The sequence below is a fragment of the Oncorhynchus tshawytscha genome, linkage group LG05 (assembly GCF_018296145.1).
Source record: "Oncorhynchus tshawytscha isolate Ot180627B linkage group LG05, Otsh_v2.0, whole genome shotgun sequence".
Taxonomy (NCBI): domain Eukaryota; kingdom Metazoa; phylum Chordata; class Actinopteri; order Salmoniformes; family Salmonidae; genus Oncorhynchus; species Oncorhynchus tshawytscha.
Window position 1 is genome coordinate 46,909,492 of NC_056433.1, and position 21,623 is coordinate 46,931,114.

Consider the following 21,623-nt stretch of genomic DNA (forward strand, 5'->3'; position numbering starts at 1 on the left):
TCATTTCATGTATGTTATCATGGATAACAAGGACATTTCTAAGTGACCCCAAACTTTTGAACGAAAGGAAAATGGGAAAATGTAAGGGAAATGTAGAAAGTGCGAATGCCATCTTTCTCTTGCTCCATTGTGGCCTTCTCCCCACCCTCCCCCTACACAGATCCTACCAGTGAATGACGAGCCCCCCCAACTAGGACCAGGGCTGCTTGGGGGGCTGACCTGTGAGGAAGGGGGCCTGGTTCAGGTCACTGCTGAGTACCTGTTTGCCACGGACGCAGACAGTGATGATGCCAGGCTAATCTACATGCTGGCCCGGACCCCTGCCAGGGGGGAGTTGCAGAGAGGGGGGGTTACTGTGGACAAGTTCTCCCAACAGGACGTCCTGCAGGGACTCATCTACTACATACACACAGGTCAGGATTAGCTTGATCCCAGATCTGTTTTTGCTGTTTCGCCATTGACCTACGGACAATGACCATAGGAGTCGACAAGACAGCACAAACAGATATGGGGCCAGGCTAGGTGTGGATCATTGGGGAAAGGAATTGTTAAAAATGCAGATGTTTTTATCCATGAGCGCAATCCATAAGTAGCCTGATTTGATCGTAGCATTTAGTCTGGTTTAACCAGAAGGCATATGTAATTGCCATGGACTCTGCTCAATTAACCTAGTGCCTTCCAACAGAAGAGAAAGAGTTGGAGAGTCAACTCAACTTTTGACTCCTAGAGGTTAGAGAGGCGAGCCAGCAACCAGAGGGTTGCCAGTTCGAATCCCGGGTCTGACAGGACAAATCTTGTGGGAAGTGAGCAAGCAGTTGGAGGGTTGCTGGTATCAAATCTTAGCACTTAATCCCCCACAACAACTGCTCCACGGGCGCCCAGTGGCCCCCGGCTCCAACCTGCACATGTACAGTTGAAGTCGGAAGTTTACATACACCTTAGCCAAATACATTTAAACTCAGTTTTTCACAATTCCTGACATTTAATCCTAGAAAAAATTCCCTGTCTTAGGTCAGTTAGGATCACCACTTTATTTTAAGAATGTGAAATGTCAGAATAATAGTAGACAGAATTATTTATTTCAGCTTTTATTTCTTTCATCACATTCCCAGTGGGTCAGAAGTTTACATACACTCAATTAGTATTTGGTAGCATCGCCATTTAAATTGTTTAACTTGGGTCAAATGTTTCGGGTAGCCTTCCACAAGCTTCCCACAATAAGTTGGGTGAATTTTGGCCCATTCAAATCAAATCAAATCAAATCAAATTTTATTTGTCACATACACATGGTTAGCAGATGTTAATGCGAGTGTAGCGAAATGCTTGTGCTTCTAGTTCCGACAATGCAGTAATAACGAGCAAGTAATCTAACTAACAACTCCAAAAAAAAACTACTGTCTTATACACAGTGTAAGGGGATAAAGAATATGTACATAAGGATATATGAATGAGTGATGGTACAGAGCAGCATAGGCAAGATACAGTAGATGATATCGAGTACAGTATATACATATGAGATAAGTATGTAAACCAAGTGGCATAGTTAAAGTGGCTAGTGATACATGTATTACATAAGGATGCAGTCGATGATATAGAGTACAGTATCAACGTATGCATATGAGATGAACAATGTAGGGTAAGTAACATTATATAAGGTAGCATTGTTTAAAGTGGCTAGTGATATATTTACATAATTTCCCATCAATTCCCATGATTAAAGTGGCTGGAGTAGAGTCAGTGTCATTGACAGTGTGTTGGCAGTAGCCACTCAATGTTAGTGGTGGCTGTTTAACAGTCTGATGGCCTTGAGATAGAAGCTGTTTTTCAGTCTCTCGGTCCCAGCTTTGATGCACCTGTACTGACCTCGCCTTCTTGATGACAGCGGGGTGAACAGGCAGTGGCTCGGGTGGTTGATGTCCTTGATGATCTTTATGGCCTTCCTGTAGCATCGGGTGGTGTAGGTGTCCTGGAGGGCAGGTAGTTTGCCCCGGTGATGCGTTTGCAGACCTCACTACCCTCTGGAGAGCCTTACGGTTGAGGGCGGTGCAGTTGCCATACCAGGCGGTGATACAGCCCGCCAGGATGCTCTCGATTGTGCATCTGTAGAAGTTTGTGAGTGCTTTTGGTGACAAGCCGAATTTCTTCAGCCTCCTGAGGTTGAAGAGGCGCTGCTGCGCCTTCCTCACGATGCTGTCTGTGTGAGTGGACCAATTCAGTTTGTCTGTGATGTGTATGCCGAGGAACTTAAAACTTGCTACCCTCTCCACTACTGTTCCATCGATGTGGATGGGGGTGTTCCCTCTGCTGTTTCCTGAAGTCCACAATCATCTCCTTAGTTTTGTTGACGTTGAGTGTGAGGTTATTTTCCTGACACCACACTCCGAGGGCCCTCACCTCCTCCCTGTAGGCCGTCTCGTCGTTGTTGGTAATCAAGCCTACCACTGTTGTGTCGTCCGCAAACTTGATGATTGAGTTGGAGGCGTGCATGGCCACGCAGTCGTGGGTGAACAGGGAGTACAGGAGGGGGCTCAGAACGCACCCTTGTGGGGCCCCAGTGTTGAGGATCAGCGGGGAGGAGATGTTGTTGCCTACCCTCACCACCTGGGGGCGGCCCGTCAGGAAGTCCAGTACCCAGTTGCACAGGGCGGGGTCGAGACCCAGGGTCTCGAGCTTGATGACGAGCTTGGAGGGCACTATGGTGTTGAATGCCGAGCTGTAGTCGATGAACAGCATTCTCACATAGGTATTCCTCTTGTCCAGATGGGTTAGGGCAGTGTGCAGTGTGGTTGAGATTGCATCGTCTGTGGACCTATTTGGGCGGTAAGCAAATTGGAGTGGGTCAAGGGTGTCAGGTAGGGTGGAGGTGATATGGTCCTTGACTAGTCTCTCAAAGCACTTCATGATGACGGATGTGAGTGCTACGGGCGGTAGTCGTTTAGCTCAGTTACCTTAGCTTTCTTGGGAACAGGAACAATGGTGGCCCTCTTGAAGCATGTGGGAACAGCAGACTGGTATAGGGATTGGTTGAATATGTCCGTAAACACACCGGCCAGCTGGTCTGCGCATTCCTCCTGACAGAGCTGGTCAGAGTCAGGTTTCTAGGCCTCCGTGCTCGCACACGCTTTTTTAGTTCTGCCCACACATTTTCTATAGGATTGACCTTGACTTTGTTGTCCTTAAGCCATTTTGCCACAACTTTGGAAGTATGCTTGGGGTCATTGTCCATTTGGAAGACCCATTTGCGACCAAGCTTTAACTTCCTGACTGATGTATTGAGATGTTGCTTCAATATATCCACATAATTTTCCTGCCTCATGATAACATCTATTTTGTGATGTGCACAAGTCCCTCCTGCAGCAAAGCACCCCCACAACATGATGCTGCCACCCCCGTGCTTCACGTTGGGATGGTGTTCTTTGTTTGCAAGCCTCCCCTTTTTCCTCCAAACATAACGATGGTCATTATGGTCAAACAGTTGTATTTTTGTTTCATCAGACCAGAGGACATTTCTCCAGAAACTACGATCTTTGTGCAGTTGCAAACCGTAGTCTGGCTTTTTTGTGAAGGGTTTGGAGCAGTGGCTTCTTTCTTGCTGAGCGGCCTTTCAGGTTATGTCGATATAGGACTCGTTTTACTGTGGATATAGATTATTTTGTACCTGTTTCCTCCAGCATCTTCACAAGGGCCTTTGCTGTTGTTCTGGGATTGATTTGCACTTTTCGCGCCAAAGTATGTTCATCTCTAGGAGACAGAACACGTCTCCTGCCTCAGAGATATGACGGCTGCATGGTCCCATGGTGTTTATACTTATGTACTATTGTTTGTACAGATGAACGTGGTACCTTCAGGTGTTAGGGAATTGCTCCCAAGGATGAACCAGACTTGTGGAGGTCTACAATTGTTTCCTGAGGTCTTGGCTGATTTCTTTTGATTTTCCCATGATATCAAGCAAAGTGGCACTGAGTTTGAAGGTAGGCCTTGAAATCCATCCACAGGTACATCTCCAATTGACTCAAATGATGTCAATTAGCCTATCAGAAGCTTCTAAAGCCATGTCATCATTTTCTGGAATTTTCCAAGCTGCTTAAAGGCACAGTCAACTTAGTGTCTGTAAACTTCTGACCCACTGGAATTATGATACAGTTAATTATAAGTGAATTTATCTGTCTGTAAACAATTGTTGAAAAATGACTTGTGTCATGCACAAAGTAGATGTCCTAACCAACTTGCCAAAACTATAGTTTGTTAACAAGAAATTTGTGGAGTGGTTGAAAAACAAGTTTTAATGACTCCGACCTAAGTGTATGTAAACTTCCGACTTCAACTGGATGTGTGTCTTTGGGAGGGGTTAAAATAAAGCGGAAGTAACATTTTGGTTGGACCTTGTCTACAATTGACTTGACTTCACTACAACTAAAGTGATCTTAATCATCCCCTTCATGGGTATATCAACCAGTAACCAGTGAACACACTGTTACATACTTTAACTTCCTGTTTTCCTCTGACTAATAGGGGGTGAGATTGGAGCCAGTCCCGTGTCTGACTCGGTCACTCTCATCGTGTCGGACGGAGAAGCAGGGGGCATGGACAGCTGTTGCCATGGAGATGCCCTGCCACCACCCGTACCTCTCCACGGGACACTTCCTGTTTACGACCTCAATGTGACGGTGCTTCCTGTCAACAACAAGGCCCCAGTCATCACCATGGGTAACCCACTTTCACTTCAATGTCAGAAAGGGACAATAATGGGGTATGGCTTCAAATGGAAACATATATAGAGACATACAGTGCATTCGGAAAGTATTCAGACCCCTTCCCTTTTTCCAGATTTTGTTACGTTACAGCCTTATTCTAAAATGGATTGAATTAAAAATGTTACTCATCAATCTATACACATTACCCCATAATGACAAAGCAAAATAGGTTAATAGAAAAAAGGAAATACCTTTTTTATTTAAGTATTCAGACCCTTTCCTATGAGTCTCGAAATTGAGCTCAGGTGCATCCTGTTTCCATTGATCACCCATTAGATGTTTCTACAACTTGATTGGAGTACACTTGTGGTGAATTCAATTGTTTGGGCATGATTTGGAAAGGCACACACCTGTTTGTATAAGGTCCTACAGTTGACAGTGCATGTCAAAAACCAAGCCATGAGGTCAAATTAATTGTCCATAGTGCTCCAAGACAGGATAGTGTCGAGGCACAGATCTGGAAAAGGGAACCAAAAAATGTCTGCAGCATTGAAGGTCCCCAAGAACACAGTGGCCTCCATCATTCTTAAATTAAAGAAGTTTGGAACCACCAAGACTCTTCCTAGAGCTGCCCGCCCGGCCAAACTGAGCAATCAGGGGAGAAGGACCTTGGTCAGGGAGGTGACCAAGAACCCGATGGTCACTCTGACAAAGCTCCAGAGTTCCTCTGTGGAGTTGGGAGAGCCTTCTAGAAGGACAACCATCTCTGCAGCACTCCACTAATCATTGCTTTATGGTAGAGTGGCCAGACAGATGCCTCTCCTCAGTAAAAGGCACATGACAGCCCACTTGGAGTTTGCCAAAAGGCACGTAAAGGACTCTCAGACCATGAGAAACAAGATTCTCTGGTCTGATGAAACCAAGATTGAACACTTTGGCCTTAAAGCCAAGCGTCAAGTCTGGAGGAAACCTGTCACCATCCCTACGGTGAAGCATGGTGGTGGCAGCATCATGCTGTGGGGATGTTTTTCAGCGGCAGGGACTGGGAGACAAGTCAGGATCGAGGGAAAGATGAACAGAGCAAAGTACAGAGAGATCCTTGATGAAAACCTGCTCCAAAGCACTCAAGACCTCAGACTGGGGCGAAGGTTCACCTTCTAACAGAGCAAAGTTACAATGAGACTAAGCACACAGCTAAGACAATGCAGCAGTGGCTTCAAGACTAGTCTCTGAATGTCTTGAGCGTCCCAGCCAGAGCCCAGACTTGAACCCGATCGAACGTCTCTGGAGGGACCTGAAAATAGCTGTGCAGCGATGCTCCCCATCCAATCTGACAGAGTTTGAGAGGATCTGTAGAGAAGAATGGGAGAAACTCCCCAAATACAGGTGTGCCAAGCTTATAGCGTCATACCCAAGAAGACTTGAGGATGAAATCGCTGCCAAAAGTGCTTCAACAAATTACTGAGAAAAGGGTCTGAATACTTATGTAAATTATATATTTCAGTTTTTTTTATGCGTTTGCTACAATTTCTAAAAATCTGTTTTTGCTTTGTCCGTATGGGGTATCGTCTGTAGATTGAGGGGAATTTAATCAATTTTAGAACAAGGCTGCAACGTAACAAGATGTGGAAAAAGTCAAGGTCCTGAATACTTTCCGCATGCACAAGATGTGTGTGTTTCTTTAAAAAAAAGAAACGTCCTCTCAATGTCAACTGCGTTTATTTTCAGCAAACTTAACATGTGTAAATATTTGTATGAACATAACAAGATTCAACAACTGAGACATATACTGAACAAGTTCCACAGACATGTGACTAACAGAAATGGAATAATGTGTCCCTGAACAAAGGAGGGGTCAAAATCAACAGTAACAATCAGTATTTGGTGTGGCCACCAGCTGCATTAAGTACTGCAGTGCATCTCCTCCTCGTGGACTGCATCAGATCTGCCAGTTCTTGCTGTGAGATGTTACCCCACTCTTCCACCAAGGCACCTGCAAGTTCCCAGACATTGAGATTGCCTGCAATGACAACAAGCTCAGTCCGATGATGCTGTGACACACCGCCCCAGACCATGATGGACCCTCCACCTCCAAATCGATCCCGCTCCAGAGTACAGGCCTCAGTGTAACGCTCATTCCTTCAACGATAAACGTGAATCCGACCATCACCCTGGTGAGACAAAACCGTGACTCTTCAGTGAAGAGCACTTTTTGCCAGTCCTGTCATAGGTGATATTGTTGCCGGTGATGTCTGGTGAGGACCTGCCTTCCAACAGGCCAACAAGTCCTTAGTCCAGCCTCTCTCAGCCTATTGCGGACAGTCTGATCACTGATGGAGGGATTGTGCGTTCCTGGTGTAACTTGGGCAGTTGTTGTTGCCATCCTATACCTGCCCCGCATTTGCGATGTTCGGATGTACCGATCCTGTGCAGGTGTTGTTACACGTGGTCTGCCACTGCGAGGACGATCAGCTGTCCATCCTGTCTCCCTGTAGGCATCTCACAGTACAGACATTGCAGTTTATTGCCCTGGCCACATCTGCAGTCCTCATGCCTCCTTGCAGCATGCTAAGGCACGTTCACGCAGATGAGCAGGGACCCTGGGCATCTTTCTTTTGGTGTTTTTCAGGGTCAGTAGAAAGACCTCTTTAGTGACCTACGTTTTCATAACTGTGACCTTAATTGCCTACCGTCTGTAAGCTGTTAGTGTCTTAACGACCGTTCCACAGGTGCATGTTCATTAATTGTTTATGGTTCATTGAACAAGCATGGGAAACAGTGTTAAAACCCTTTTCAATGAAGATCTGTGAAGTTATTTCAATTTTTACGAATTATCTTTGAAAGACAGGGTCCTGAAAAAGGGCCATTTCTTTTTTTGCTGAGTTTATAAAGATACACACTCTATATCGAGAGAAACATATGAGCCATGTATACTTGTATAGAGAGAGACATATAAAGCTGTATATAAAGACATTTTAAACAGAGCCATTTATAGGAACATAGAGGGAGACATATTTAGACACACACATATATGGCTCTCGATCCGGGTTGTCAAACAAACTTTGCCCTACGGGCCACATTGGGTCTTCAACGAGGTCCGGAAGTCGGCTATATTTCCTCGCCATCAAAATATACAAAAAGATAGTCTATCCATCGTTTTCTGAATTTTCGATTCTCCCTGACTGCTGGCTTTAATTTTGGTGGTTATTAGCGAGCTAGAGGCCACAAGAAACTGCATAAATATAGGTTCATTATTGTTCTCCACAGTTTTCATTTGTTTTCAGTAATTTTTAAGTATATGAAGTCCCCTCCCCCCCAAAAAAGAAAAAAATCAACATCTTGTATTTAAAAATATATATATTATTAGTATTTTTACTCCAACCACCCACAGGCCACGTTGGAGCCTGGACACCACTGCTCTAGGTGCAAACAAGGGAATACCAGAGACACCTCATCTTTCTTTGTCTTGTCCGCTCTATGGGGAGCTGGGTGCATCGAACAAGACAAGATTCCCCATCACCTCAGTTCCATTGTTGTGTAAAGGTTTAACTACTTTGTGATAATCACAATCCCCTTAATGCCGGTAAACACACGCTCAGTCATTTCCCAGCCTGCCCTCTGCTTTGAAGCGGGGAGCTCGGTGGCAGGTGGTAGAACGCATTGCGCTAGCGAGAATCTCTTAATCAGGCGAGCACACACTGTACAGGGAGAGGCAGCAGGGCGAGCATTGTGTCCCCACACACACACACACACACACACACACACACACACACACACACACACATGGATTCCTGGGGACGGCGAGGGAACGTCTCTCGCTAGAGCCCGAGCCAAGAAGAGGGATTGGACCGTAAAGCCCCCTGTGTGTGACCGGCAACTTTGTGGTTATCAATAGGGAACAGTGACCACTGGGAGAGAATGAGAGGACTAAGAAGGGTGTTAGGAGATGGGGAGAAGAGACTGAGGGTGGCTGTTGTGATCATGGGTTGTGTGTGTGTGTGTGTGTGTGTGTGTGTGTGTGTGTGTGTGTGTGTGTGTGTGTGTGTGTGTGTGTGTGTGTGTGTGTGTGTGTGTGTGTGTGTGTGTGTGTGTGTGCTGCTTGGTGGTGTGTTTCTTTGTGTGTGTGTGTGCACGCGTTCATGCATTTGTAGGTAAAAAGGGGTTTGTTAGGGCATTTAATGGAAATCCCTTGCTGGGTGTTGTTATGAATTACTGCATGGTGTTGTGGTGAGTTATTGCGTGCAGAGGGCACACACACAGCTGGTCGGGATTATTCCTCTGCTGTGTTGGGAAGGGAAGCTAACGTTAGCGAACTGGTGGGCGCCGAGCAGACACCAATTCCCCACGAGGGCCACCGGACAATGAAGGCCTCAGCAAACAAAAGACAGAAAGGAGCATCCCTTGCTCACAAAAGAAAACACGTTAGGCCTCCCTTCTTGCTGCCAAGAGTATCTATCCCGGCCCACTATACCCCATCTCCACCATCATCAGCTAATTTGCTAATCCCAGCCAAGAAAAAAATGAATATTTATTCTCAATCTTCACCGCTGCATAGCAGGCCCACAAAATCCGGAGTAGTTTGCAGGGGAAATGTAGTGGTCTAATTAATTTGCATTGAATAAAGAGACCGCATCAGAGAATTAGCAGAGAGAAACAAAGAGGAATCCGGCTTTGCCTCTTTCCTTGTTTGGTGGACAATGTTTTTTTTATTTTTATCACCTGTTTCCCAGACATTTGGTCATTAACTACACACACACACACACCTCATCCCCCCCTTGGATCAGGGTGGATCCTGATTCAAGCCTCCATCCCACCAGTGCCCATTCTCCATTCATTATTTATCAGTGCTGTAAATGGGTGCAGACTCCAGCGAGCAGGGGCATGATGGCTTTATCAGCAACCAGGTGGCAGCGTGCTGGCCGAGTGCCGAGAGAGAGAGGGAGAGAGAGAAAGAGAGAGAGAGAACGAGAGAGAGAGAGAGTGAGAGAGGAGAGGGAGGGAAGATTGGCATATGTTTAGGGATGGATGGATACATTTACATTTACTGTTTTTCTCTGTCATGTCTCTTAAGCTTCTGAAACCATTACTAAAAATGTGAGAGAATTGCGAGAGAGAATTCCATGGCAATTATTTCATGTGCAATTATTTCATGTTATCATTTCATGTGTCTTTCACTGTCATTTCGCTCTGTATGTCCCTGTCAGGTGAAATGTTTGTGGTGGACGAGGGCTCCTCAGCCTGTCTATGTGGGGGAGTGCTGGGGGCCGAGGACCCCGATACGTACCCTGAAGAGCTACTCTTCCTCCTGGAAAACCCACCCCTACAGGGCTTCCTGGAGAACACCCTGCCCTCACCAGGCTTCGAGAAGAGCAACGCAGGCCTCCGAGTGGGTCAGTGGCACACAGATCCTTAAGAGTGATAGCCAAATGTATATTTGGGTGGAAGTCCCCAGACCTGTGTCTGAAGGCCCATAGTGACAGACTCAACAATAATCTGTTGTTCTCTTCTACCACCTCTAGCAGTAATTAATAGCATAATTATCATCGTCCAAATTCATGAATGTTAACAGCGGTACTGATGTTATTAGCAGAGCTGCATTGCAAGCAGAAAATTCCTCAAAAACACTTCAAACGAAGTTCCTTAGTTGGTGCAGGGATTATTTAAGGATGAACTATTTCCACATGTGCAGTAGTCTCAAAGCCGCAACTGTTTCTGTTTGCTGTAACATGGACAATAAATGTATATTGTTTTGCATTGTATTCCATTGGGCATTCGGCTAGATTACCAGCGGTAAACATACTCACCAGAGGCTTGATGGAACTACCAGAGCATTGGAATATTACTGCAAAAAGAATTACATTCTCGCGGGCAAGAAAACATGGATGGGGACTTTGCGAGCATAGACGCTAGCAAACAGTTTGAAGTGTTTTTGAGGAAGTTTTGGCTTGCAATATAGCTTTGCTAACGTTGGTACCGCTAATACATGAATGAATTTGGAAAATGCTATTTTTATTCTAACTCATGGCAGAAGTAAACAATGGATTATTGTGGTTTCTGTCAATATAGGCCTTCAGACACAACTCGAGGTAAGGGGGATTCCTCCCAAAGATAGATTTAGCATAAACTATCCCTTTAAGCTCTTTAGTCAAAAGATTAGCCATGGTTAGTTCAAAGTTATCCATGGTTAGTTCAAAGTTAGCCATGGTTAGTTCAAAGTTATCCATGGTTAGTTCCAAGTTGGCCATTAGTTATCTTGCTGATATCTACCGACACAAACTATTATGACTGTTTTTAAAAAAAAGGTGTTTTAATTAATCCGGCTCGAAGGACAAGTAATTCAATATAAGGCTCGAAAGACCAATAAGCCTTTTTAACACGTTATATCATGCTTATCTGGCAGTAAAGCATTGTGTTGCGTTGTTACCACATTTGAATGACGTGAATAAGGTACCGCCTAGGCCCACTCTTCTCCCGTACGCTGCTGTTGTGTTCCGTGCCCTCAGTCTCAGACGGTATGGACCATTCACACAGTGAACTCTAAGTCGACAAGAGTACAATGAGAAAATATTCCTTTCTACTCATACCCTGCTGTGTTGTCGTGGTTGTGGTGGTGTGTTCAGTGTCATTCAGCCTGCTCCACCTCAGAGCGGGTTACATCAACTACGTCCAGGCAGAGCACCAGGGGACTGAGCCCACTGTGGACCAGCTGGTGATCAGTGTGAGCGACGGGAGGCACAAGTCTCCCCCCATCCCCTTCTACATCGTCATTCACCCCACCAACGACGAGACTCCCTCTCTGGCGCTTAGCAACTTCACTGTAAGTTGCCTCACGTCCACCCATCTAATGCTTTTAAGTCTTTGGCCGTGTTTAAGTACTTTGGAGAAATGCACCCTGCTGTCATCCCCCACTGCTCTGACATGACTTGACGGGTCTAAAGCTATGGAGTGGAATCTTTGCTTTTGCATATCCAACCGTGTCAGACCAGGGGTTACCTCAAGGGAGGGAGAGGAAGGAGGCATTTCACAGTGTTCACGCATGTCCCATGGTCTGCGACGCCGCCTTCCCTCTTTTCCTACGATGCCTCCTCCATCTCCTCATGCCATACCTGCTTCATTTCCTTTCTTTCTTTCCCTTCGGACTCATCCTCCTCTTCCTCATCCCTCTTTTTCCCCACCAGGTGATGGAGGGAGGGATAAAGGAGCTGAGTCCGGCCATTTTGAACGCGTTGGACTTGGACGCCCCGGTAGACATTTTGACCTTCACAGTATTGGTTCCCCCAGCCCACGGGACCCTGCTGAACGGGATCTATGGAACGGAGTTGAGCCGCTATAAGAACATGGGTCCCAAGCTACTTCTGCAGAGCCTGATGGTACACACCTTCACCATGGAGGAGCTCAAACAAGGTGAGACACTTGATTTTGATGTACAGTGGGGCAAAAAAGTATTTAGTCAGCCACCAATTGTGCAAGTTCTTCCATTAAAAAGATGAGAGAGGCTTGTAATTTTCATCATAGATGCACTTCAACTATGACAGACAAAATGAGGGAAAAAATCCAGAAAATCACATTGTAGGAATTTTATTGAATTTATTTGCAAATTATGGTGGAAAATAAGTATTTGGTCACCTACAAACAAGCAAGATTTATGGCTCTCACAGACCTGTATCTTCTTCTTTAAGAGGCTCCTCTGTCCTCCACTCGTTACCTGTATTAATGGCACCTGTTTGAACTTGTTATCAGTATAAAAGACACCTGTCCACAACCTCAAACAGTCACACTCCAAACTCCACTATGGCCAAGACCAAAGAGCTGTCAAAGGACACCAGAAACAAAATTGTAGACCTGCACCAGGCTGAGAAGACTGAATCTGCAATAGGTAAGCAGCTTGGTTTGAAGAAATCAACTGTGGGAGCAATTATTAGGAAATGGAAGACATACAAGACCACTGATAATCTCCCTCGATCTGGGGCTCCACGCAAGATCTCACCCCGTGGGGTCAAAATGATCACAAGAACGGTGAGCAAAAATCCCAGAACCACACGGGGGGACCTAGTGAATGACCTGCAGAGAGCAGGGACCAAAGTAACAAAGCCTACCATCAGTAACACACTACGCCGCCAGGGACTCAAATCCTGCAGTGCCAGACGTGTCCCCCTGCTTAAGCCAGTACATGTCCAGGCCCGTCTGAAGTTTGCTAGAGAGCATTTGGATGATCCAGAAGAAGATTGGGAGAATGTCTTATGGTTAGATGAAACCAAAATATAACTTTTTTGTAAAAACTCAACTCGTCGTGTTTGGAGGACAAAGAATGTTGAGTTGCATCGAAAGAACACCATACCTACTGTGAAGCATGGGGGTGGAAGCATCATGCTTTGGGGTTGTTTTTCTGCAAAGGGACCAGGACGACTGATCCGTGTATAGGAAAGAATGAATGGGGCCATGTATCATGAGATTTTGAGTGAAAACCTCCTTCCATCAGCAAGGGCATTGAAGATGAAACGTGGCTGGGTCTTTCAGCATGACAATGATCCCAAACACACCGCCAGGGCAACGAAGGAGTGGCTTCGTAAGAAGCATTTCAAGGTCCTGGAGTGGCCTAGCCAGTCTCCAGATCTCAACCCCATAGAAAATCTTTGGAGGGAGTTGAAAGTCTGTGTTGCTCAGCAACAGCCCCAAAACATCACTGCTCTAGAGGAGATCTGCATGGAGGAATGGGCCAAAATACCAGCAACAGTGTGTGAAAAGCTTGTGAAGACTTACAGAAAACGTTTGACCTCTGTCATTGCCAACAAAGGGTATATAACAAAGTATTGAGATGAACTTTTGTTATTGACCAAATACTTATTTTCCACCATAATTTGCAAATAAATTCATTAAAAATCCTACAATGTGATTTTCTGGATTTTTTTTCTCATTTTGTCTGTCATAGTTGACGTGTACCTATGATGAAAATTACAGGCCACTCTCATCTTTTTAAGTGGGAGAACTTGCACAATTGGTGGCTGACTAAATACTTTTTTGCCCCACTGTATATGTCTGAAGCACCACTATAGTCCAAAAAGTATTTGCCTTTAGGGGACCAACAATGATTTAAACAGAATTTATTTGAATAATCGTGTACAGTTTATGGTCGAAATATTTCAATAAACTATACAGGAGCGTATGGCTTACGGTAGGCCTGTCTTTTGTTTCATGCACCTGGAAGAATTGTTGTGCACTTTGTTAAGTCCATGTTATTGAACTATAGTAGGGCAGCAGTTGCCTTCATGTATCACTGTATCTTCGTTTGGTTTAGTGCCATATGTTTACTAGTGTCGTTTGTTAGTCTATGCCTTTTTGAGTTTGAGGTTGTTGGGTTGTTATTCGGGGGGAGGGGGTACAGGCATTACATCCAACTACAAGGCCAGCCTGCCCCTTCCTCCCCCTCCGCTCCCCCAGCCTGGGCTGTGCCTTCCTTCCAGAGGGCTGCGCGTTGTGTTGTCGTCGTTGTCGGGGGTCAGGCCCCTGCTGAACAGATGCTCGAGACAGAGGTCGCAGAGCGCCCGTGGTGCTGCTGCTGCCTCCGCTGCACACTGTCCTTCCAACTGCTCTCTCTCTCTCTCTCTCTCTGCTGCTGCTGCCTGCACAATTACCTCACAGCCACTGTGCACTCTGTTCAGTCACTGAGCACACACACATACATGCACACAAGCATGCACGTGCACATACACACACGCACATTCCTTGTAAGCAGCAGACCCATGGAAACATACAGGACCAGTCAAAATTTTGGACACCTATTCATTCAAAGATTTTTATTTTTTTAAACCATTTTCTACATTGTAGAATAATAGCAAAGACATCAAAACTCTGAAATAACACATGTTTAACACCAAAAAAGTGTTGAGTAAATCAAAATATACGTTATATTTTAGATTCTTCAAAGTAGCCACCCTTTACCTTGATAACAGCTTTGCACACTCTTGGCATTCTCTCAACCAGCTTCACCTGGAATGCTTTTCCAACAGTCTTGAAGGAGTTCCCACGTATGCTGGGCACTTGTTGGCTGCTTTTCCTTCACTCTGCGGTCCAACTCATCCCAAACTATCTCAATTGGGTTGAGGTCGAGTGATTGTGGAGGCCAGGTAATCTGATGCATCACTCCCATCACTCTCTTTCTTGGGAAAATAGGCCTTACACAGCCCGGAGGTATGTTTTGGATCATTGTCTTGTAGAAAAAAAAAAAGATAGTCCCACTAAGCGCAACCAGATGGGATGGCGTATTGCTGCAGAATGCTGTGGTAGCCATGCAGGTTAAGTGTACCTTGAATTCTAAATAAATCACAGACAGTGTCACCAGCAAAGCACCCCCACACCTCCTCCTCCATGCTTCACGGTGGGAGCCACACATGTGGAGATCATCCGTTCACCTACTCTGTGTCTAACAAAGACACACCACTGTTGAAACCAAAAATCTAAAATTTGGACTAATCAGACCAAAGGACAGATTTCCACCGGTCTAATGTCTATTGCTTGTGTTTCTTGGCCCAAGCAATTCTCTTCTTCTTCTTTTTGGTGTCTTTTAGTATTGGTTTCTTTGCAGCAATTCAACCATGAAGGCCTGATTCACGGTCTCCTCTGGACAGTCACTGTTGAGATCTGTCTGTTACTTGAACTCTGAAGCATTTATTTGGGCTGCTATCTGAGGCTGGTAACTCTAATGAACTTATCCTCTGCAACAGAGGTAACTCTGCATCTTTCTTTCCTGTGGCAGTCCACATGAGAGCCAGTTTCATCGTCCTTAAGATGTTCCGTACTGACTGACATTCATGTCTTAAAGTAATGATGGATTGTCATTTCTCTTTGCTTATTTAAGCTGTTCTTGACATAATATGGACTTGGTCTTTCACCGAAAAGAGCTATCTTCTGTAAACCACCCCTAACGAGTCACAACACAACTAATTGGCTCAAACTCATTAAGAAGGGAAGAAATTCCACAAATGTACTTTCAACAAGGCACGCATGTTAACCTGTTAATTGAAATGCATTTCAGTTGACTAACTCATGCTGGTTGAGAAAATACCAAGAGTGTGCAAAGCTGTCATCAAGGCAAAGGGTGGCTACTTTGAAGAATCTCAAATATAATATACACTTTGATTTAACACTCTTTTGGTTACTACGTGATTCCATGTGTGTTATTTCATAGTGTTGATGTCTTCACTATTATTCTGCAATAGTGCAAATAAAGAAGAACCCTTGAATGAGTAGGTGTGTCCAACCTTTTGACGTGTACTGTACATATAAGCAAAGTACCAGTTCCAACTCATATACAGCTCCCTACAAGCAGTACCGACAAGCACCAGTCAACTGAGGAGCCCCAGCCCAGAGAGAGAAGGACAAACACTGTGGGCCACAGAGACAGACACATGCAGCTAGGGCCACAGAGCCCTTAACACCCTAGCCTCCCTAAACCTAGCACGCTCAGATGAGTCCTCATCCTGAACACACGTCAACAACACCAGATCCCCTCCCTCCCCCTGCAGCCTGGCATGGAACAATGGGCCAGACGAGCAGGAGAGACCTGTCAGAGCCATCCACCAGGGCACCGCAAACAAGGAAGTGGGCGTCTGCCAAAAAGCCACATTACTTCTGCCTATGCCTTTATGGACTGCGACCTGTGCCAACGCACTGATTCAAAAAAAGTCCTGATCTAAGGAGAAATAGAGGAAAAACAGGAGGAGGAGGACAGAGGAGGACAGAGGAGGACCTATTCAAGGATGTAACCTGATTCCCAGTCACTCATTCGACTGGAGGACACAGGGAGATTAAACATACTCCCGCACCCGCCACATGTGCTGTACAGGTTGTGTGTGTTGACCTCTGAGTCCATACCCCCCCCCCCACCCTCACCACCCCCTTCTGTCCCAATCCTCCACCTCCCCCATCCCCAACTTCCCTTCTCTCCCTCCCACCATTCCTCTGCAGCAGAGGTAACACTGGGTCTTCCTTTCATGTGGCGGTCCACATGAGAGCCTGTTTCATCATAGCACTTGGTGGTTTTTGTGACTGCACTTGAAGAAACTTTCAAAGTTCTTAAGATGTTCCGTATTGACTGACATTCATGTCTTAAAGTAATGATGGACTGTCATTTCTCTTTGCTTATTTAAGCTGTTCTTGCCTTAATATGGTCTTGGTCTTTCACCCCTAACTTGTCACAACAGAACTGATTGGCTCAAACACATTAAGAATGAAAGAAATTCCACAAATGAACTTTTATCAAGGCACACCTGTTTATTGAAATGCATTCCAGGTGACTACCTCATGAAGCTGGTTGAGAGAATGCCAAGAGTGTGTAAAGCTGTCAAAGGCAAAGGGTGGCTACTTGAAGAATCTCAAATATAAAATATATTTTAATTTTTTGAACACTTTTTTGGTTACTACATGATTCCATGTGTTATTTTATAGTTTTGATGTCTTCATTACTATTCTACAATGTAGAAAATAATAAAGATAAAGATGAACTCTTGAATGAGTAGGTGTGTCCAAACTTTTGATTGGTTCTGTAGGTGAGCAAGGCTTTAGCTCAATCTGTTTGGTTTGGCTTCTTCAAAGACCGCAGCAATAGTGAAAATTGCCCGTGTGTTTGTGCGATGAGCCCAATTTGATACTGTTGAAAAAACTAGTGGAATATGTGATGCGCTGAGAGCACTCCTTTTTCGCAACAACATATTACAGTTCTTGGAAAAGCCAGTGTCTCATTTCGACCACATTTAAGTTTTTAGTAGAAATGCTTCAATGTCTCTACCCTAAAAACACACATTTACACACGTTGCTACTCTATTTACACCGTGACCGAACACCCCAGCCCAAAACCCAACCAAACTGTCCTCCCGTTCACCCTCTCCCACCGTTCTCCCATCCTCTCCCTGACTCTTCCCCTCTTGGCCCCTATCTGCAGGAATGAGGATCATGTACATGCACGATGACACGGAAACCCTGAAGGACTCGTTCACTGTGCAACTGACAGATGGCCGCCACACAATCCAGGGGACCGCTCACCTCCGTGTCCTACCAGTCAACGATGAAAAGCCCCGGCTGCTAAAGTAAGGATAAGAAGAACGCCCTGGGAGGAACACTCGGAGCCAAGAAGGGGATCAGGGAGGGTTGGGTGAGAAAGGGAAGGGAGGTGGAGGAAGGGGTGGAACGTAATGGTGGGAGAGAGAGAAGGGAAGTTGTGGATGGTGGAGGATTGGGACAGAAGGGGGTGGTGAGGGGGGGGGGTATGGACTCAGGGGTCAACACACACAACCTGTACAGCACATGTGGCGGGTGCGGGAGTATGTTTAATCTCCCTGTGTCCTCCAGTCGAATGAGTGACTGGGAATCAGGTTACATCCTTGAATAGGTCCTCCTCTGTCCTCCTCCTCCTGTTTTTCCTCTATTTCTCCTTAGATCAGGACTTTTTTTGAATCAGTGCGTTGGCACAGGTCGCAGTCCATAAAGGCCGCATAGGCAGAAGTAATGTGGCTTTTTGGCAGACGCCCACTTCCTTGTTTGCGGTGCCCTGGTGGATGGCTCTGACAGGTCTCTCCTGCTCGCCTGGCCCATTGTTCCATGCCAGGCAGCAGGGGGAGGGAGGGGATCTGGTGTTGTTGACGTGTGTTCAGGATGAGGACTCATCTGAGCGTGCTAGGTTAAGGGAGGCTAGGGTGTTAAGGGCTCTGTGGCCCTAGCTGCATGTTGTCTGTCTCTGTGGTCCACAGTGTTTGTCCTTCTCTCTCTGGGCTGGGGCTCCTCAGTTGACTGGTGCTTGTCGGTACTGCTTGTAGGGAGCTGTATATGAGTTGGAACTGGTACTTTACTTACATGTACAGTACACGTCAAAAGGTTGGACACACCTACTCATTCAAGGGTTCTTCTTTATTTGTACTATTGCAGAATAATAGTGAAGACATCAACACTATGAAATAACACACATGGAATCATGTAGTAACCAAAAGAGTGTTAAATCAAAATGTATCTTATTGTTGAGATTCTTCAAAGTAGCCACCCTTTGCCTTGATGACAGCTTTGCACACTCTTGGTATTCTCTCAACCAGCTTCATGAGTTAGTCAACTGGAATGCATTTCAATTAACAGGTGCGCCTTGTTAAAAGTTAATTTGTGGAATTTATTTTCTTCTTAATGCGTTTGAGCCAATCAGTTGTGTTGTGACAAGTTAGGGGTGGTATACAGAAGATAGCCCTATTTGGTAAAAGACCAAGTCGATGTTATGGCAAGAACAGCTTAAATACGCAAAGAGAAATGACAATCCATCATTACTTTACGACATGAAGGTCAGTCAATGCGGAACATTTCAAGAACTTTGAAAGATTCTTCTATTGCAGTCCCAAAAACCATCAAGTGCTATGATGAAACTATCTCTCATGATGACCGCCACATGAAAAGAAGACCCTGAGTTACCTCTGCTGCAGAGGAAAAGTTCATTAGAGTTACCAACCTCAGAAATTGCAGCCCAATTAAATGCTTCACAGAGTTCAAGTAACAGACACATTTCAACATCACTAAAGGACACCAATAATAAGAAGAGACCTGATTGGGCCAAGAAACACAAGCAATGGACATTAGACCGTTGGAAATCTGTCCTTTGGTCTGATTTGAGATTTGGGGTTCCAACCGCTGTGTCTTTGTGAGACGCAGAGTAGGTGAACGGATTATCTCCGCATGTGTCTACTGTAGATGTCTTCACTATTATTCTACAGTGTAAAAGAATGAAGAAAAACCAGTGAATGAGTAGGTGTACCCAAACCTTTGATTGGTGCTGTATACCTTCCCCTCCTTTGGTCCCCAATGTCTCTGTGGCCCTCAGTGTCTTTGCTGGGGATTGAAATCTCTAATAATGTCTCTCTCTCGCTTTTCTCCTCTCTTTCTCTGTCTCTGTCTCTGAATGGCCCCTAGTATGTTTCTTTGTGTCTCTGTGGTCCTGACCATATGGTGCATCTTCTCTGTCAGAAATGCAGGAGTGGAGGTGGACTGGATGGACAGGAGGGTGATCTCCAGTGTGGTGTTGGAGGCAGAAGACCTGGACACTCCCACCAGTAAGCTCTACTACATCCTCACTGCTGGGCCCAGGTTTGGCAAGCTGCAGGTCAAGGTTAGTGCAAAGCAAAGCCCCTCTTCAAATGATACGCAGAAGGGATTTATATCAAAATACGTATAACGCTATATATACTGTACATTGGTTCTTCCACTAAAAGTTTTGAGCTTAATTAAGCCGCGACCGTTTGTGGTAGATGGTGGCATTCTGTCATTGCACCACACTGCCACAAGGGGGAGTTAGAACGCTGATCTATCGGTAGTCTAAACTGTGGCAAGAAATGTTCTTTCTGTTCGTAAAATTGACAGCTGTGCCATATAGATTGCAAAATAGCTGGGAAGAGATTTTCGATGTACCGATTCCATGGCACATGGTTTATGAATTGACACGCAATTTTCCGTTCCTCTGGAAAGCCCTAATATTAAAAACAGTCAAATGCATTCTCTCCGTCGCTCACACACACTTCAAACATTTGGATAACAAAGCATTTAAAGGCTGACATTGGTTGATTTTAATACTTCTAAAAGCCAAAATTCTAACTCCACCCATAACGTTTGGACTTTTAAACATTCCCAGAAGGCATGGATTATTATAACCCACTGCAGGCCTAAAACCTATGGGGGCAAACAATGTTTCCATGATGGGCTATTAGCAGGACAATAGACTCTTCAACCTTTACAAGAGGATAGCTAGGCAGGGTGTGAAATAAATCCCCCCCAATTTACAATGTATTAAGTACTCTAAAGTTTACATTTCTAGTTACAAACATCATGCATCTGCAAAATGTTATGTAAAGCATTTACTGTACAGTATTTCTTCATCAACATCTTTATGCTTCTGTTAATAAAATAATGACAAAAATACTCCAAAAAAATACTTTCAAAATGCAGATGTTTATTTCAACGATCAGCAGGACAATAGACTCTAGCTGAGTTTAGGGACTTTAAATATATTAATGGATCCATAACGAATTACCAAGGGAATAAATATCACTGAAGCATGGGACTGGTCTTGATAAATCATTCCGATTTTTATTTGGAAATGTTAGGATTATTTTGCTCTTCACTATAACAATATTAAAAACGTTCAAATGCATTCATGAATTAAATCGATTTAGCCGACATGTTGTGGTTCATCTGATGTAATGAATATGAATTCGGAGGGCAGAAATGATTACATATTAAAGCATTAGACCTCTCACTAAAGGCGTCAGTCATACAAAATGTATACTTATTAAATTCAAACTCGTTCTCGAGCAAAGTAGTAAGAATGTCCCACCCCATGTTCAATAATGGCCTTTTTTCCCTTTAATCAGATTACAACCGCTCACTTTCGGTTATTTGAAAACAAAATCATCTTCAAAATATAATTATTTTTAAACAAGCCATAGAAAGTTGGTTGGAATTTCATTTTAATTCACCAGAAAAGACAGAACAAATAATACAACAAATATTGTGGTTAAACTCAAATATATACTAATTGATAAAAAGCCTTTACCCCCAAAAAAAAGATGGAAATGGAATACAATGTAAAAATGTGCAGCATACAGTATAGACCAGCAATTAATTTATTTAAGCATTATCTTTAGCATTATTAGGCCTACTTTACAGTATTGTAGTCTACTATACCTATTCATTTTCCTGGGTTTTCGCATTCGGCGTAACACAGATCAAATAGCACTGTCCGTGAACATAATCCCCAAGTCTAACAGTATTTTACCGACATTTTGAATTATTCAAGGCTCCTTTCTCTTCTCTGTGCTAGAGGTTTTTTTTAAGAATACAAAAGAAGCCATGCACCCCTGATGGGCTATCAGCAGGACAACAGATTCTTACAAAGTCCACCAAATGCAT

At 44.6% G+C, this 21,623-nt stretch overlaps 1 protein-coding gene across 2 annotated transcripts in view; it reads left to right on the top strand.

Moving 5' to 3' along the window:
• The window catches only part of frem1b (Fras1 related extracellular matrix 1b), a 56,177-nt gene that overhangs the window by 14,278 nt on the left and 20,276 nt on the right, over positions 1 to 21,623 (top strand). For both annotated transcript variants that reach the window (XM_042321998.1, XM_042321996.1), the window contains exons 16-22: positions 161 to 413; positions 4,513 to 4,707; positions 9,899 to 10,084; positions 11,315 to 11,511; positions 11,873 to 12,098; positions 17,632 to 17,776; positions 19,686 to 19,827. In XM_042321998.1, coding sequence (XP_042177932.1) covers positions 161 to 413; positions 4,513 to 4,707; positions 9,899 to 10,084; positions 11,315 to 11,511; positions 11,873 to 12,098; positions 17,632 to 17,776; positions 19,686 to 19,827 — 1,344 coding nt within the window. The remainder of the gene's footprint in view (positions 1 to 160; positions 414 to 4,512; positions 4,708 to 9,898; positions 10,085 to 11,314; positions 11,512 to 11,872; positions 12,099 to 17,631; positions 17,777 to 19,685; positions 19,828 to 21,623) is intronic.